The 19,094-nt window shown below is 42.2% G+C and overlaps 1 protein-coding gene across 5 annotated transcripts in view; it reads right to left on the reverse strand.

Annotated features, from left to right (window-relative positions):
* Window positions 1-311: 311 nt before the first annotated feature.
* The window catches only part of LOC122827864 (tetratricopeptide repeat protein 28-like), a 234,225-nt gene continuing 215,442 nt past the window's right edge, over window positions 312-19,094 (reverse strand). For 4 of the 5 annotated variants that reach the window (XM_044110943.1, XM_044110941.1, XM_044110944.1 and 1 more), the window contains 15 exons: window positions 18,597-18,726; window positions 18,298-18,516; window positions 16,401-16,563; window positions 13,405-13,545; window positions 8,611-8,755; window positions 8,286-8,465; window positions 7,621-8,165; window positions 6,675-6,922; window positions 6,459-6,583; window positions 6,144-6,375; window positions 5,720-5,796; window positions 5,035-5,058; window positions 4,178-4,307; window positions 2,776-2,883; window positions 312-2,644 (listed from right to left, as the gene is read on the reverse strand). In XM_044110943.1, coding sequence (XP_043966878.1) covers window positions 1,035-2,644; window positions 2,776-2,883; window positions 4,178-4,307; window positions 5,035-5,058; window positions 5,720-5,796; window positions 6,144-6,375; window positions 6,459-6,583; window positions 6,675-6,922; window positions 7,621-8,165; window positions 8,286-8,465; window positions 8,611-8,755; window positions 13,405-13,545; window positions 16,401-16,563; window positions 18,298-18,516; window positions 18,597-18,726 — 4,077 coding nt within the window. In that variant the 3' untranslated portion in view covers window positions 312-1,034. The remainder of the gene's footprint in view (window positions 2,645-2,775; window positions 2,884-4,177; window positions 4,308-5,034; window positions 5,059-5,719; window positions 5,797-6,143; window positions 6,376-6,458; window positions 6,584-6,674; window positions 6,923-7,620; window positions 8,166-8,285; window positions 8,466-8,610; window positions 8,756-13,404; window positions 13,546-16,400; window positions 16,564-18,297; window positions 18,517-18,596; window positions 18,727-19,094) is intronic. The other variant, XM_044110942.1, reaches the window with a different exon arrangement.

Here is a 19,094-nt window from a genome sequence, read left to right on the forward strand (position 1 = left end):
AACTTAATGCCAGTTATTTCAAATCTTGGGTAGTTGTTGTCAATGTCATGATGGCCTAACCAATTAGGTTTAAAAGGCATTTATGTTTTCACAACCAGGCTCGTTATAATAAATTTTTGATTTCAACAAATGAAATTATTATTCAATGAATTCCAAACTGCATTTTGAATTTGCTCAGGTTATTTTGTACATTAATGTGATCAAAAGCAAACAGAAATGTTAGTATAGGGACAAAGAAAAAAAATCTTTCAGAGTTCTTTATCCATTTGTCTCTCTAGTTGAACCTTTGCCAAGTTAGGAAGACAAGAAAGTAAACATGATGTTTTTATTGAAACAGTTTACTGGTAAATGACAGATTGTTGCTGTGAAACTGCCATGTTCAATCTCAAAAAAATCGTGGGGGTAAAAAGTCATACATGGTACTTAACACTGAATAGCAAGAGAATCCATGCTTCAGAGCAGACACTCAGATCACAAAGAAATCAGGCAAAATGCCCTCTAGATTTCAATAAAAAATATTAAATTGATTTTTTTTTCACTCTATCCATCTTTACAAGGTACAGATTTGTTCACTTTTAATTATAAAAACAGTTAATACTGATTGTAAAACACAAATAAATTTACAAAACATAATAATAATAATAATATTTTTTAATATTAACAACAATAGCAAACAATAATAATAATAATTAAATTTAAAAACAAAAAGTAGAATGGAGGGAAATAAGGTTTGTTGCATCTTTTGACCACACAAACAGCAACTTTTTGGGGGAAAAAAAAATCAAATTGCACCTGACACAGTTACACACAAACACAGTATCAGGTCGTTGAGTATTTCTCATTGCCATTTACAGTGTTATGGGCACAAAGACAAGACAGTCTCCAAACCATTCATTCATCTGTTTCTGCAGGAACACACAAGTCAAAGAAATCCCTCAGACTGAGTTGGGCTTGATGGGCCAGTGGTGGTCCTGAAGAGGTGCCCTGATCCTCTGCCACACAGGATAGTACATTACAGAACCACTTTCAATGTTTCAGCATTTAGAAGAAGGGAAAAATCTTCCTGGCGAGAGGAATTTGTATCCGTTGCCAGCAGGCAGTCGGATAGAACGAGCACCAGGGCTGCTGCTTGTGGAAATTGTAGGCGACGGGGCAACTTTTCTGGGGTTGGAACAGTGGTGTCCGTTGGAAGAATTCTTGGTACTGCTATCCAGTGACTGCAGTCCCAGCTCCCGCAGCTCCAAGCTGTCTTGGGTGTCATGAGGGGAGCAGTGGCGTGGGGAGAGGTTTAGAAGGCTCAGTACATCTCTACTGGCTGAAGCAATAGGTCCGGATGTGCTGTGGATGGCTTTGACAGGACCTAGATGTTGCTGCTGTTGAGCTGCGGCATTAGTCCAAAACGTCTTCAGGTTATGGATAGCTTGGACTTTTTCATCAATGACCCCTCTTCTTAGCCGGTCCAGATCTGGGGCATCTGCTGATGTAGAACAGGCAGAGCCTGTAGAAGAGTAGGACAAAGCAGGAGACGGAGCGCTACCAGCTGGTGACTGGTGTCCAGAGCTGGGAGACACGTTGCTGGGAGAGCGGGAAATGTGGCCACTGTATGGAGAGCTTGGGTACTTCAGTTTGAACTGTGCATGGCTGTCCAGGGTGGGGGAAGGATGGCTACCATCTTTTTGGGAAGACTCTGAGACTGCAGGGCTGTTGTATCCAGAGCTTACCTTCTGCAGGGAAGAAGAACGGGAGGGAGGCTTGGGCTTGGGGGAAGACTGTGCTCGACCACTGGCGCTGCTGTTAGGACGACTGAATGCACTGGTTTCAGAAGAGCGGAACGTACTGCTCCGAGCTGAGGCCGCAGCAGGTCCAGTCCCTCCCTCTGCTCCGGCCCGCTGGAGACTGCTCACAGCCCGTAAGTGGCTGTGAGTTTCCTCCAGAATCTTCTGGGCCAGCTCTTGAGGGTCCAGATGAACGGGTTTTTCTTCCTGCGACTTGACAGTACTGTCTGTCTCAGTACTGGACTGGTCAGATTCGCCTGTGTCTGAGCTGCTCACCTTACCCACCTTCTGGAACGGCGAGTTTGGACTGGGCACGAGTGATGTTTTGACAGGAGACGTCGGGGTGCTGACACTGCCCCGTGATGATACAGAGACCGTGTAGCCTCTCCCTGCTCCTGTGGACCCACTAACCCCCCTGCCTCCTCGGTGGTGTCGCTGACTGTGACCGGGTGGTAGAGGCAGAGAGTCACAGTGGCTGCCCAGTGGCTCGCTGCTGATAATGGAAAAGCCCTCATACTCCTCGTCGTCGCCTCGTGTTCCTACACCTGCGGCAGCAGCTCCTTGTGGGGACGAGCGACTGCGTGGCACATGTGGGTGTTTGTGAACAGTGTAGTGTGCAGTGGCGCCCCCTCGTTGTCGATGACTAAGGAAGTCACAGTCTGACTTGGAGGCAAAACTCATAGAGGAAGTTACAGAGCTGAGGCTGTAGACAGAGATGGCATCTGATGCTTGATTGTCCAGGCATGGGGGAGAGAAAGGAAGGCTGGAGTATCCCACTGGCAATGGGTTAGAGACAGACTGAGCCGAAGCCAGAGACTCAAGGGAGGATGAGCTGTCCAGGCTCAGGCGCTTGGGCAGTTCTGTGGAGTCTGTACAGAAAGCAAAAAAACATATGCATGTGAAAACCGATAAAAAAACCAAACGAATGAAAATTGTAGCAGTCCAAAAACAAATTCAGACCCTGAAAGTAAAAACAGATTAAAAGAATAAACCAATTTACCAAACAGTGCCAGCAGAGACTGAAGAGCAAAGTGCAACGTGCGCCGGTTAGCCAGTTTGCCCGTCTTTAGCACCACTTCTTCCTGTCCAACCTCACATAAATCAAATCCTGTGCAAAGAAAAACAACAAAATGTAATTTTGAAATGATTAAATGTGACAGTGACTCCATGCATGCATGAATAGATAATATATCTAATTTGGATTTAGGTATATTATACACAGAGTGATATAAATTAATTTAGTTAATTTTGATGACTTTGAAATATTGTTGGTGAAAACTCTAAATATAGTTTCCCAGTTTCATATTACATCAGACTAATAAAAAAAGTTTTTTTTTATAAAGCAACATTTTGCTATGACACCAACAATCTTGAAGACAATTGATTGACAGCAGACAATAACTGACCCCCCTTCACCAGGTCATTGCTGAAGAAGCTCACTCTTCATATAGTACTGCATGCAAGCATATTTATGGTCAGATTAATGGAAGGGAAGAGTGTGGTAGAAAAAAGATCAATAACCATCAATGATAACAGGGGTAGATTCATGAGGTATGGACTGCGGCTGGTGTCAGTGCTTCAGAAGCCACTACCGATGTTTCCAGAACACGGGCTACATCTGTCACAATGTGTTAAGAAATCCTGAACCAGTGTCAAAAATATCTTACTTAAAAACAACTTGAGATCTAGAGTGATGCTTTCACAGGTGACATGACTTAGGGACCCATGTCATGCTGATGTTTCACTGTGTTTTACCACGCCCAAAGTCAGCCCAGCTGTCTGTCAGGAAATTCACACTTCATTTTTCCCTCTGCTGACAAAGCTTTACGCAGGTTCTGATGTCAACATTTTTTTCATCCGCCAACACTGGTGAAAGTACCAGTAGCTACTGTAATTACCATGGTATCAATGCAAACTTGCCTGAACCCTACGGTGAAAATTTGTTGAATCGGTAACCAGGTAACACATCACACACTGCAAGATGTTGTAAGATTGTAGTAAAAGGGAAAATCGGAACCAATAAAAAGGCTTTAGCGGGAACACCAACATGCAGAAACATTATCTGACGGTTCCTCTTCCCCAATCTCCGGGGCTCAGCAAATTTTCCAAGTTTTGACCGGTCCGCGGTAATAAAAAGGTTGGGGACCACTGCACTACAGTACATGGGGTTACTTTTCAGTAGGTCAACGTTTCTGTGTTGAAATGTCCTTTTTTTTGGTTTTATATGATATAATTATTTTTTCAGAAACATTTTGGATAATATATGATCTTGAATGATTTTCTGTTTTAGAGTGTATGTTGATTTTGTATAAATGAAATCATTCCACAATGTTCATGCAAAGTTGTTGAAGATGTACAGGAGACACCAAGAAGGAGCCTTATTTTGTTAAGATTTAACTTACCAAGAGCAGCCAGAAATTCATGGCATCCAGGCAGTCTCCACAGTTGTACACTAATGGACACCTGAATGGGCAGGAGGGAGAAGTCCTGCTCCTTCTCTCCTGTCTGGAGTTGGACTAGCACCTGGTGAAGCTGGTATACAAAGAAGAAAGGACTGTGAAATTAAAACTCTTACATTGTTAAATCATTAAATGTGATTTATGCAGTAGTTTAAATAACATAGGCATCGAGTTCAATAGCTCTGTGCTGCTGATAGTGATTTCATTACCAATTTAGGGATATGTAGTGAAATTTCTAGAAATTATAAAATGCAAACCTTTTAATGAACTACAGAAAATCTTTTTTAATGTTTTAAATCCTTTGTATTAGTTAACTAGACAATGGGGACAAAAGTAGCTGCAGAGAATTAGAACGCTAAGAATTGGACCTTTGTGGGAATGTTCACATGGACTAGGGATTACATGTCTAACAACAGAGAAAACTTTGCCAGCTTGGCGTAACTGTGTGGAAAGTAAAAGAGAGCCTTAGCTGTGCCGTCGTAGCTTTACATCATAGTTTAATCCCTGCAACTATCCTGAAACTTTCTTTTGAGCTGTAATAATCCAAGGCTGGAAATCCTTCAGCAATCAAAGGAACGGAAAAGTGCAAAAATATACACAACAAATGGTAGGTTAGCTTCCTACAGCCATGTAAACAATCAACAGCATCACAAAGTGAATTATAAAAAACCATCATGAAGCCTCTTTACAAATTGTGTTGTTTTCCTGATTCTTTTTTTATTTTTAGCAAGTTAAATAGGTAGAGAGTGGAGAAGCAGACCAGAGTGAAATGCAGTACAGGTAGGGGAATGGTCACTTACCATGGCCACCATATTTTTGACAGCCTTCAGACCACAAGGTGGGGCAGGGAAAAGAGAATAAGTTGTTTTTAAATACATGCACACAGTTTGCAGATAAAGGTTAAAAAGATTCAGCCATAAGAAGAAATGAAGCAAAAAGGTAACACAGGTGTGTAATATCACACTTCGGTGCAATCAGTACACATAGACCAGCTGGAACAAGGTTCATGTTATACAAACTGAATTTGTATAATCACTGCCTAACTGCATGGTTTCTGAGTCCAAGCATGTGATCGCTACAAGTGCACGTGTACAATGATAAACCTCTGCTGTGTAACTCTAATTCTCTGGTATTTCAGGGGCGGAAGAGAAAAATAATTAGTATTGTAGCTAGCACTGTTAGTCCTATTTGTAGGTATTTTGTCACATCTAAACAGAAAACTTTCTTTCACGTCTGCTGCCTTCTCACATTCCCCCACAAAAGGTAAAAATCTTGTATTTTATATTGGTCTATCACATAATAACTCAATAAAAATATGGAAGCTTCAAGATTCAAAGTGAAAAAAAAAAATCAGAAAAGTTCAAAAAATATGATTGCTTTGCAAGGTACCGTTCTTCTAAACACTTTCTAGATCAAACAGCACATGTCATTTGAAACCAAGATCAATTTCGTATTGTGCGTTTGTTTGAAGCAGCAGGCTCTTACCCGGTTGATGAGCTGCTCTCCTGCCTCTGAAGCAGTGATGAGTTTGCACAAAGCCTGGAGAGCTGGCGGCGGCAAACCTAAGGGTTGGGAACAAAGGAAGCTCATTGTTATTCATTCAAGAAAGAGCATTTATACCTCAAAATAAGCCGCACTAAGCAGACGGCTCGCAATGTGAAATGATAGAAACATAAACTAATAGATTATATTTTTCAGTGAAACAAAATAAATAATTTAGCAAGAGACCTGCAAGTGTACTTAAAATGTTGTATTGTTTTTTTTTTAAGTGGTGCTATTGTCAAAAGGCTTTTCATTTCACCTTTAGCATCTTGAACTTTCACCAGAGAAACAAAACAAAGAACAAACAACACATAACTTGTTACAGATTCTGAATCTGACCTGTGATCTTCAGCTTGTGTCTACATACCCAGTAGAGATTGTAGCGTAGTGCTACACTGCTGGAGTCTGTCTCCTGGGTCAGCAGTGGGAAAGAAAACTGCAGCAGGAATACCGGTGCCTGCGGAGTCGAGACGGAAGCCCACGGCTGTCAGCAGGGCCTGCCAGCCGGGAACGCCCCCGACCTTGTTTTCCACACTCTGCTGGGATGTATACATTGAATTACGTTGGCCATTTTGTATCCTCTGAAGAGACTTCTCCACCTGAAAGGATAATAACAGCAATGCATCAGTGTGTTGTGTGCTGCTGGTTGTCAGATTTTGTATTGTTTGTGTTGATATCTCACCAGGTGAAGTAAGACTCTCAGAGCATCACGAGCTCGATCTGGATACTGCAAAATTTCAGCCAACGCTTGGCCAATAAGGGAAGATGGGCTGTTGAGCTTCACGTCATTGCCAATCAGCATATATCCTGAAGGGAGAATAAAGCAACAAGAACAGGTCATTCCATGGTCATTTCTGTTTGACTTCAACTGGAATAATGCATGAACATTATATCTAACCTGCCCAGTTGGACGGATGAGAGTACTGTTTGCTGCTCTGCACGGTCTTCATGGCATCTGCTAGTGCTGCACTAGCCTTGGTCCCGTTCAGCAGGGCAGAGTAGAAAGCATGGACAAAAACCTTGGAGGCTGCAACGGGTACAGGCCACAAGGACACGAGAACACACTGAGCACCAGCAGCCAGGAAGGCTCTGGTTAGTCCCACAACACCATCTGCTGTCACCTTGCTGTTAGATTCTTGGTACGACCTGTGGCCACAGTAAAACAGTAGAGATTTGGTGTAAGATTTAGCTTTTTCATACAATATTGCAATCAGCATGTCCTCTGTTTAAAGAATGCCTTCTAAACACCTCATTATTCATATGTTGTCATGTTGCTAAACCTTAGTGTATTTAATTAGGAGCTTGTGTGACTGTCCAGCACACATTTCAGAAGTAGAAGAACATTGAAGAATTGGTTGACAGGACAACTGTTATACACTTCACAAATCTGGCCTTTATGGAAGAGTGGCAAGAAAAAAAAGCATCGTCAAAGAAAGTCAAAAGAGGTTATGCTTGCAGTTTGCTATAAGCTGAGTAAAGGACACACCAAACATGCAAAAAGGTGTTTTGGTCAGATGAGTTTAACAGTGAACTCATGTGTCAGTTCAGTCTTAAACTGACTGGGCTGTGCTCCAAAGCTTTGACAATGCAATAGTGTTGAGTAAAAAGAACAGACTTGCTTTAAAGTGTTTTTAAATATGGATGCACCCAAACCTTTTCATGTTAATAGTCACAAAATGATTGAAAAACATGCATCATATTCCCTCCAATTCACAATTATGTAAAATAATGTGTTGGTTTATGTATATAAAACGTTGCATAAGTTTAACATACCATATGAAATAATTCAAGGGGTGTGAATACATTTACAAGGCATTGTTTATCTCCACATCCATTGCACCTACCCCAGCACCACCAGCTTGACAGGCAGCCTCAGGTCCAAAATATCTGCAGCTGTCAGCAGGAACTCCTGCAGGGGCGGACTGTCACAGATACTCTCCACATCACTGCTGTCATCCTGCATGTTGAGAGACTCTGGGATGGTGTAGCCGCTACCAACGGAGCCCTTCCTGCCTCGACCGCTGCTGCCTCTCCGACTGCTTGCGCCTCTGCCTATTGTTCCCACGCCAACAGTGGCACCTGCCCCACCAGGTACACATTCAGGGTTCGGGGTGAGCACTAGAGCCGCCAGTTTCCAGGAAATGTGGGTGGCAAAATGGGCGCATTCAGCCTGCGTTAGGGCACCCATCACCCTCTCCTTGGTGGCAGATGAGCCAGTAAGAGGTTGACACCCCAGTAGCTCTGCAACCATTAGAGCTTCTTCCTCAGCGGTGGGCATGGGTCCCCAAAGCCAGCGGTCCATCACAGGTGAGGGTAGTCTAGGATTTCCCACCACTGCTGCCATGGAGACACCACCACAGGGAGCTGGTCCAGGACGCCGAGAGTGAGTCTAAGAGTACAGCAACACAATTTAAATGTGCACAACAATCCAGGGACAGATGCTCAAGATTTATTAAAAGACTAAGACACGTCTTATGTTAATGGAAGTGAACTGAATGATAAGTCAAACCTTTGCGCTGAATCCAAGGCCGTGGATGGAGGGCACAGCAATGAGGCTGAAACGCTCGTACAGGTATTCATTAGAGGAGCTTCCTTTTAGCAGAGCAAATGGGATGAGGTACAACTCTCCTTCCAGGACCATCACTAGCTGTCTATGTCTGCCAACAGGCCCGCTGGAATGCATCAGCCCCTGTCAGAGAAAGGAATGAGAAAAAAGAAATAAATATTCAAAAACTTTTTGTTAATATGTGGTGAGTGGCTTGTCTTAGGCATTGCACAGTTCTTCAACAAACATTTGTAGGATGCAGTCAATCCCTAAGAGAGGCAGCACTCACCCCCTCCATAGGTGCAATGAGTAAATCGTAAAGTGCCCGCAGTGGAGGTTTGCCAAGGTTGCTGGAGCGTCGAGGCAGTGAGGAGTTACCATCTTTGGCAGGAGACATAGTGTTACTGAAGAGGCTAGTCATACTCTGACAGCTCCTGCACAGACACCACAGAAAGAAACAGAGGTTTTATCTTATACGTCTTACTGCAACACTGCAGACTGAGGAAAGATTTTTGGAAAATCTCTCACATCATGTTTTTGATATAAACTCATTGTGTCTTTTAAAAAAAAAAAAAAAAAAAAAAAAAAAAAATTATTTTAATGCAGGTGAATGTGTTAAAGTTACTCATTGGCCACACTTCTCAGATTGCCTTGAAAATTTACACCATTGCATTGGAAAGCAGGCTCCCAGCAATTAATGAATGTGGATTTTGCTTTGGAATAGTGGACCAGTCCAGCTGGTGCCAATTGTATGGCAGTCTCACTTCAACCAGATGGCCCCAGGGTAGCTAAAGCTACAATGTAGCTTACCACCATCAGCGTGTGCATGAAATCTAATATCCACTGGAGTCCTCTGGACTAGATAAACCGTCACACGTTTACCATTCACATCTTATCCATGAGTGATGGTATGATGAAGCAGAAAATGGATAGAGAAACTGGGGAAGTAATGTGGGGACTGGTCCAATCTATCATGGTAAAGAAAGAGCATAGGTAAAAGGTAATTCCTCTTGGTACCACTCCTCACCTCTAAACATGAAACATGAATCGTGACCAAGAGAATTATATCCTAGATACAAACGACTGAAATAAGCTACCTCTGTTCAGCTGTTGGGCTCAGCATTAGGAATAATGTGAGGAGCTCTGTCATTTGGGAGGATCTTGAAGTAAAACCACTGCTCCTCTGCTTCAAAGCTAACAAGAGGTGGTTCTGGCATCTGCTCAAGATGCCTCATAGGCATCTTCCTTTGGAGGTTTTCTTCTAGATTAGACCCTGGGGTCAGACCCGGAACTTCCTGGAGGGTCTATACTCCTTCCTAGTAATGCCTTGCGAGCCTTGAGTTGGAAAGGGGGATGTAAGGATGAAACTACATAGGACAAGCCCAAAAATTTGGTATTTAAATTTCAGTGTGAGCAAGAAAGGAAACCAGTACTCAGTGCTCTTGTTTTTCTTTATCACCATGTCACTGCTTATTTGCTTTTTTCAGTGTAAAATGACATTTAGATGAGCTAAAGAGTAGAGCAAGTCAATTGTCAACCATAGATTTTTTTTTAAATGCTTCTATCATGTTCCAGGTTTAGCTCATTTTTAGGCAGGTGTTCAGGTCTAAAAAAATTACCTGGCCACACTGAGAAAGTTGTTAATGACCATGATGTTACTCTGCTTGACTAACCAGCAAATTGGCCTCACCTGAACCCCAAAGAAAATTTATGGAACATTGTCAAGAGGAAAAATTAGAAAGACCAGAACCAAAATGTAAATGACTTAACATCTGCTATTAATACAACTTGGGCTTCTATTACACCTTCACAGAGCCACAGGCTGATCGGCTCCATGCTATGTCACAATGATGCAATAATTCATGCAAAAAGATTCCCAACAAAGTGTTGAGTGCTTAGAAATGAAGACGTTTAACCAAAGCCTGATAATTTAATCTATTTTTTGGAGACAATTATTTTCTTATCCCCTATAGGATATAGTTACCGTATAAAAATGACAAAAAGGCTTGAAATATTTATTGTAATTAACCCATATAATAGATTACTTCCTGTAATGAATGACACTAATTTCACAATACTCTATATATTTTTTAGATGTATGTACCTGCTTGTTACCCTTTCACTGATATTATACTGCTATTATAAATGTTCCCCACTAGATGGCAGCATTGCCCTTCTGTGGTACTACCAAATTTAGAAGAAATGACCTTTTAGCTGAGTCCCTACATAAGCAATAGGTAATGAATAGCAGCACTAATCTCATCCTATACAGCCTTTTTTTATGTGCAGTGCAAACCCAAAGCCGTACATTTACTGGGTTGCAACATGTGGGATAAAAGAGAGACTCTTCTTTTGAGGCATATCTGTGGTGAGATGGTAGTAACAGATCAAACTCGGCCTCACCAACACCCAGCATACTGCGAACTGTGCTAATGGTGGCTGTGGGGTTAGAAACCTTTTGCTTTGCCCTGTGGGTCCAAGCTTTATGTCTCAACGTGTCACTTCACTCCATCTGCTCCACAAGAGCTAGATTTTCCTCCAGACCCCTGCCAACAGACATCTATCCTGCCCTTCTGGTAGCCTCAGGCCACAGGCTTCCCTCCAGCTTCTCAACACTCTGTCTCTCTCCCAGGCCTTGGCAAGAGACTCCATGGGAAAGCAAAACAATCGTTTGTTAGTCTGACAGGAGGAATGAGAGAGGAGGCAAGGTTGAAGCCAAGAGAAGGTGTAGAGTGCAGAGCAAAGCAGTGAATTTAAAAGACAGCGGGCAGAGAGGTTGAAGGTGAGGACTGCATTCACTGGCTGCCTACCTCAGTCACAGCTGAGAGAGATCAAAACGCTAAAAATATCAACAAGTAAATCATTGTATCAAGTGACCTATTTTCATCCCCACAAAATGAAGCATTGTGCTTTTTCTTCATAAAATGATCCCTTTTGAAGTAGGCTTCGTATTTTATTTGGATTTACTGTCTTTTTACTGACAGCTTCATCAAGACCATCAAACAATCTCATTATGTGTTGACTGTTCATAATGACCTAATGCTTTACACGCTGATCGGATTAGACAGACTTTCATCATCACCTTCCCATACTAATCCTTTCAAGCGTCTCTGTAAAGATTAGAGATAAAAGAGAGCAATTGACAAATCTTTTTAATCCCCACTGTATTATTCCTGAACCACTCCTAATATAATGGCATTCATTTGAAAATTATTATACAGACGCACCTAGAAATCATCTGGTGACTGGAATTGGCCGCGTTTGGTAATAGGCTTTCGTCAGATTATTTAACACACAACTTCAAAGCACTATCCATAACAGTCTTCAGTATTGAAGCTGCTGCTGAGGGAATACGACAACTTTTTTCCATGCCAAGAAGCCTCTTGAAAGGATACTGTATTTTCTACAGCACTGTTCAATTATAATGCTATTTTTAAATAGCAAGTGAGGCTTCAGCAGCCAAAAGGACTTCTTTAAAGAATCCAACTCTGACTATCATTGAACAAAACAGTACTTATTAGCAATTGATTTGCAATCTGATAGTTAGGATAATGTTTTGCTTTACAAGTATTGCACCCAAAGACTGATAACAATGCTTATTGCACTAAATGCTAATATAAATTACAACACAGTTTAAAATGTTGACTCTGTTTTCATTGTGTTGCCCTTTTAGGTTAATAGTAAATTACCGTTCAACAAAAACTGCAACAAGAACAGCCTTCTCTCACACAATGTGACTTTGAACATCTAATCATAACAGATTCCTAGACTCGTATGTAGTCAGAATAAAAGAATGAATGGTTTAATCTAATACAGTAAATCAGAGGTTAGACACATACAGTACAGACCAAAAGTTTGGACACAACCGTATGTTAATTCTTTCAAAATTGTTCAGTAGGAAAAAAACATCATATCTTCTGATATGGCACACATTACATTTCATTTGAACACATTAAAAAGGTGAATTTTCTGTCTTTTAATGGGGTAAATGAGTTATGTACAACATCTTTTTAGCCCGTTTCAAATTGTTCAAGTCCCTCTGTTACATAAACTGGATGATTTTGCTTTATTGGTAGATTTCAGGGATGGACTGTTTCATTATACACATTTTATTGCAAAGCTAATTACATTTTCAATGTATGGAGAAAGTTGGAAAAAAAAAGATATATTTTTTGCCATTTGTAGTTCTTCAAAAAAAGATTGCAATTGACAAAAATCTTTGAAAATAAATTGGTGTATCTCTTGTTCTAATTCTGTATTCATCATAGAGACAAACTGCATAAAAAATTGATACAAAATGTCAACGTGAGAAGAAAAAAAACAAAGAAAGCACACTAATGATGTGAAGACAAACCTCAAGAGAAAGGTGTTTAAGTGTTTCCCCTCATTTTCTGTGGTTTATGTATTATGATAGAAGACAGGCTCCTTAGCATGTTCAGCTTTATAATTCAAAATTTTTTTGAGGGCAGAAAGAATGAGGGGATTATTACCAGCAGCCCATTAAAGGGGCTTAATGAGCACGGAGACTCAATTAAAGCTGGAATTACCCCCTCATCAAAGAGCAGCTCAACTGTGGACTAGGACAGGAAAATATGACCCACACACACACACGCACACTTTATTTGGATATGCATCACCTATCACTGAAATGTACAAGAATAGTTGAGATTTTGCTAATAATCACACACTCAACAGGCCAATAATGGACATTTAATAAATCTGCACAACAAACGCGGACGGAGCAAACGCTGGCCTTACTGGTGTCTGGGGAGAAGACACATACAAGAGTGTGTGCACGCAGATGAACACAGACACGGCTCCGTCAGAGGAGAGAGTTGATAAGGGCTTTAGCAGCTTGGCTTTCCTCCGTCTATTTAATAAGGAGGATTCACATGCTGCCTCTGCGCCAGCAAGACAATGGCAAAGAAAGTCCTTTCACAGATGAGCCACAATACCCATGAATCTCCTTACCCAAGCACATATTTTTAATCTTCTTGTTTTGTAAAGAAGAGGTTTTCAGTAGAATTTGGCGATTGAGTGTGAGAGCGCAGCAACGTCATGTTGATGTACAACCGTCCCCTACCTGTTGAACAGGTTGTTTCTCGACACCATGCGCAGGAAGCCTGTGGGGTCGGTGACTGAGTTGAGCTTGTTGTTGAGTTCTTCAAACTGTTGGTCCAAAAAATCACCTGCCTCGCTCTCTGTCTCACTGCTAGAACACCCCCTGATGGAGACAGAAAGAGATTGAGTCAGAGAAATAACCATAAAAATATTGGCAGGGGAAAAAAAAAAAAAGTCCCTCTCGAGAACAGCAGACAATACAGAGACGTACATTGTCTCTTCGTTGTTAAATCAACTCCACACATTCCCGATCCACCATAAATACACACTATTCAACCCACACACTTGGCCCAATTTCCCAGCCTTGAGCCGACACCCCGATGATAAGCACAGTTAAATCCTTTCATTATAATGCTGGTAATGCTGATCTAGTCTGTGGGGAGTCAGCCACCCCCACCCCACTCTTCTTACTCGACACCACTCCTCCCCGCCTACTTCTGTCTCCATGTTTGAAGCTTTTCTTTAATGCACCAAGAGTTAAAACAAACCGAATGTCGGGTTTTAACTCTACTTCTAACATCGGGAGGAGAACTACCTCACAAGGAAGAAATTGGAAACACAAAAACGACATTCGTTTTTGTAGACAACTTAAACTGTTTCAGCGTATCAACTGCTTCTTTTGGCAATGTCTTGAATAGCAGGCATCAACTTCGTGGTCGTTTTTAATAAGGTCAGTCAACGACAGCTTTGATATTTTGAGATATTCATATAGACCCAACCCTTAACACCTTCTTAGTCCATCACCACAGGCTATACTGTTAAATCCAAAATTATTCATATTCCTGGCAGATTCAGATTTTAGCAAATTTTTTCTTTTACTTTACCAACATCTTTCTTTACACTACAAAGATAAAGATGTCAAAGATATATTAACTGTCAATTTTGAATCCGTAGCAAAGTTCACGTGACTACACCATCGTGAACTGCTATTTTAAGCATCTCAACAGGTTAAAACCAGCAGCTCTGTAACTGGTTGGTGGTAATTAATGACTAATATAGCATGTGGCTACAGCATAAAGTACTACTAAGAAACATAAGATGACACTGTGGAAAGTCTTAGGGGATGTGAACAGGAAGTCAAAAGTAATATCTAAATTGTCACGACTGATGGTGCGAGAGGTGTAAAAGAATCCAAGAACCACTACAAGGGCCGTAATGAAGAATATTGACCCTCCTAGTAGTGACACGTTAAGGTGGATAGAAAAATAAACACTGGATGATGTTTGACTGCACAGATGTGGACCAAGAATAAATCCAAGTAAGGCACACAAAAGCCTACCTGGTCTTTGGAAAATGTTATCTGTGCAAATAGGAAGACTTCTGCTCTTCTGTTTTGTGGAGGACTGGCAAAATCTAATTATTATTGGCTGTAATGAGCATCAGTGAAGCTATTTGATAGGGCAACAATGAGACTTCCTGTCAAAACTGTTTATTCTCGCCTCTCTCTGTCAGTTTTTGTTTTGCACACATTCTCTTACCGTTTCACTTCCACCTCATTCATTTACTCTCCAGTCATTTCAGAGTGCTGCAGCCCCTTTGTCTGCACTCCAGATAGTGAATGGGCTGGTAAGTGGTGCCATATTGTGCCCATCCAGGCGCAGTGGTGTGTATGCAACTTCCTTTTGGAGTAGTAAATGAGCTGATAATGGGGCAGGAGGGCCAAGCTGCCACGGCATTCGAGACAGACGCTAGGCGCACCATCTGGGCACTATGGATCAAAAACCAACTAGAGACTCATCAGAATGGATTTCAGTGGGCGATTTTAACTTTCACTCCTTCGTTTCATCTTCCATCTCTTTCAGAATCCCTCTGGCTGCATCCCCTGTTGTGTGTTAGGTCTTTATTTACCGACCTTGGCTCCTTTGACTCTCCCCATTGATTTTATCGCCTCTTCTCAATCTTCTTCTCCTTCAGATTCTCAGAGTAACCCTCTTTATCTTTTGCTTCACTTCTGATGCACTATTTGTCAGGTGGACTCACCATTCCTGTGCAATACAAAGAACCATTATTCCATCTCATTTATTTCCTAGGAATGGAGAGGGGACTCTTTCAGACAGGTGGTGGTGGGGGGTTCATCCAAGGGTTCAGTGGGGCAGAATAATGCCCTTTAGACACAGAGTCATGGTAAAATGAGCTAGGTTTTAAAAATGTTAAGTTTTTGCAACAGCCTAGACAGAAAATCATTTAGTTTTACTCTTTCCAGCTAGAGACTGGCAGCATGTTATTCTGTGATTTACACTGTTAATTTGATTCTCTGTCGATGGATTGAGGAGATTTGCAATCTTGTGACTGTACTTCTAAAAAAGTTAAAGTTGGCATATATCAGTCATGAAACTTTCATGTGCCATCCATCCATTTTCTGTTCACCCTTGTCCCTTAGAGGGATCGGGAGGGTTGCTGGTTCCTATCTCCAGCTATGTTCCGGGCGAGAGGCGGGTTCACCCTGGACAGGTCGCCAGTCTGTTGCAGGGCAACACAGAGACACACAGGACACACAACCATTCACACACACACTCACACCTAGGGAGAATTTAGAGAGACCAATTAACCTGACAGTCATGTTTTTGGACTGTGGGAGGAACCCGGAGAACCCGGAGAGAACCCACCATGCACAGGGAGAACATGCAAACTCCATGCAGAAAGACCCCGGGCTGGAATCGAACCCAGGACCTTCTTGCTGCAAGGCAACAGCTCTACCAACTGTGCCACTGTGCAGCCACTTTCATGTGCATTTAGAATAATAATGAAGAGGAAAATATTTAAACAAAATGTGAACATTGCTTTATTACGTACTGCAAATCATAAATTTTGTGAAAGGAGAGACAGCCCAAAGACTTTGCCCTCCAGCTACATCCCAAAAAGAACTGGGACACCCAAAGCCCCGAGAGCAAGCACCCAAAACATACGGCTCAGAACTCATGGAGGGAGTAAATGATCTTTTAGCTGCAACCATCCTACCTGCTGTAGTACGACTCAACTCCCAGAGCCTCCCGAGCGCTGGCAATGTGCTGCTCCAGCGAAGAGCTGCTCACCATCCCACCACCACCACCTCCATCCTGGAAGTCTGACCCTCCTTCTGACACGCCCTCACCGAGGTAAACCTCATGAAACTTCAGGATTCCTGTGATAATGGGCACAAGAAAACCAAACATGACTTATTTCCGTTTCTCAACATCCACTTCTACTTTGTTTCTGTGACTTGTTCACTACACCAGGAAACATTTGATCATTTAAACCGAGAGCTGTGGGTAAGGCCATGTGCAGCAGTGCATCTGTGAAAGCGAATGAATAAAACAAACATTTATTCAATAAAAGATAAGAGTAGACTATCTCTGCCATCTGGTGCCTGCTAGATCTCTTTCAAGCAGGAGGGAATCTGAGAGATGGGCTACATGCTGTATGTGTGTGATTTCTCTTTGTGAAAATATAACGTTACATTTACAAAAACCAACAACTATCAGTTGCTTAGGTACACACACCCATGTCTGAATTGTGCAGAATTCACACAAACGTAGAAACCTTAGCTTTACACCCCCTTTCGTTATCGACGGACCTCTTTGGAAATGGCCATGTTTTGGTGCCAGCTGGATGCCAGGGAATGCCAGGAAGTGACAGACAGGCGATTAGCGAGCAAGTGGCACTCTCTCTGCCTGGGGTGAAATTTAACGCTTTGAAGAGCTACACTGCTCTCTATGGTGTTCTTTCTGCTTACGAGACTACCGCCGGGGGTCAAGTTCAGCTGGTTGCCTAGGAGTTCATCTTGATCAAATGTTGAGGGCTGGTAGCATGGGACATGAGTCACTGCTCTCATTTCCTTTCCTCACAACGGCAGCAAAAGTGGCCTAAAGTAGAGCTAACAGTATGGCAGCCACAGGAGGTGTGTGGCATGAATTTTAATTAACCCAGAGCTTTCTCTGTTCCCTTAATTAAACAGGAATTTCACGAGTCATGTGTACAAGAGGGGATGGGTGGGGGCTTCACCTGGAAAACCACATTTGTTCTACTGAAAATATACAGAAAGCGGAGGTATGCAAAGATGCAATGTCCACTTTTATTCCAGAAGAAATTTTAAATAAAAGCAAATGTTTTATTTGTGGGAAGTTGTTCCTAATGTTTGGCTACGTCGCAATCTGTGTCACTATCAGTTAGTATGCTTCGTTTGCAGATGAAGCAAAGGGTGAAGAGCAAGGCAGGGGGCAAATCCTAACAGTGGAGAGGCAGGTGGCACTGCCACATGGTGTCAGATCTGATCTGCTCCCCCTCTGTCAGCTGCAATGAAGCCTCCAGCCTCCAGACCCTCTTTTATGCTTTGATTTGAGGAAGTTATATTGGTGTGCGTCTACCTGCCACTGCAAAATAAAAATAAAATATTACACTATCAAGATGCTAAAGCATTTCAACACATTAGTTAAACAATGTAAACACAGTTCTAGGATTTTATGAAATAGACCAATGTATAATTGTATAGTGGAAGGGAATCAGTCAGATTGGATGGAGAACATCTCCAAACGTTAAAGTCTTGTCAAAATAACTTCACTCAGGTTTGTTGATACAGCAGAACACACACTCTCTACGACCAGCATTTAAGCCCTGGCTGTACTGTAAGTGAGCCTCTATCCAAGTTTGAAATCTTTTGCGGCCTTTAACTGGTTTTCTTCGGGACTGTCCAGCATTTAGTTCCACCTGTTTCCCAATCAGACTCCCATAGGGTTGGCAGCATCACCACTATGTGTTTAGAGTGATGTGCAATATCAGTTTTCCACCACACATCACATTTTACATACAGCATCATTGTCTCAGAAAATCCAACGAACGCTTGCGACTGTAACTTTGCAAAATGTCAGTGTAATCTTACCTGCCCCTGGAGCCAGTAGCCAGCTGTAGAGGTAGCCTGCTGCCATTGAGAAATACAGCACCAAGGCTCTCTGGCTGTTGACTGTGTCCAAGATGTGCTCCACTGTTACAGGCGTGTAGGGGTCCGAGTCCTGTTGGCCCGTCTGTCGCTCCACCAAGAGATCAGCGAAGGCTCGCGTACGACCGCGCTCCGCTACAGCCAAGGCCTCGTCATGGTGGCCTGAGGTGTTTAACAATGGTTAGAAAAAAATAAGAAGCTAAACACGAATATAGTCACAGGAGGATGTCTCGTTGGCTCACCAAGGCTGACGAGGACCCTTTGGAGAGCCTGGTAGCAGGAGGTTTGCAGGTCAAACAGCGAGAGTTTATAGTCGGTGCTATGCTGGGCCTCATGGCGGATGGTCTCAAACAGTGCAGATGCCCGGTAGAGCTGAGGATGAACAGCAACAGGGATATTTTTACACTTTAAAACTGTACAGTTAAGAAATGTTGGTATTCGTACCACTGATACAAATGGATGCCAGGTACAACCAAGAGTCCTATTGCTGTCTGTTTAATTCAGACTGACTACAACCCTCTCTTCACATCACTCTTCAATAGGCATTCGGCATAATGTCTTTAGGCTACTCTGAAGAGTGATTGAATTTTTCAAGCAAATATTGTTTGGCCACTAGATGGCAGCATTCCACCTCACAGGTCATCCCTAATGAGTCTTTTTTTTTTCTTTCCTCCAGTTCTCCTTCATTTCTCAACCAAGTAAAGCACAGTGGAGTAGTTGGAGAATGACTGCTAAACACA

This window comes from Gambusia affinis, linkage group LG03, assembly GCF_019740435.1.
Source record: "Gambusia affinis linkage group LG03, SWU_Gaff_1.0, whole genome shotgun sequence".
NCBI classification, from domain to species: Eukaryota; Metazoa; Chordata; class Actinopteri; order Cyprinodontiformes; family Poeciliidae; genus Gambusia; species Gambusia affinis.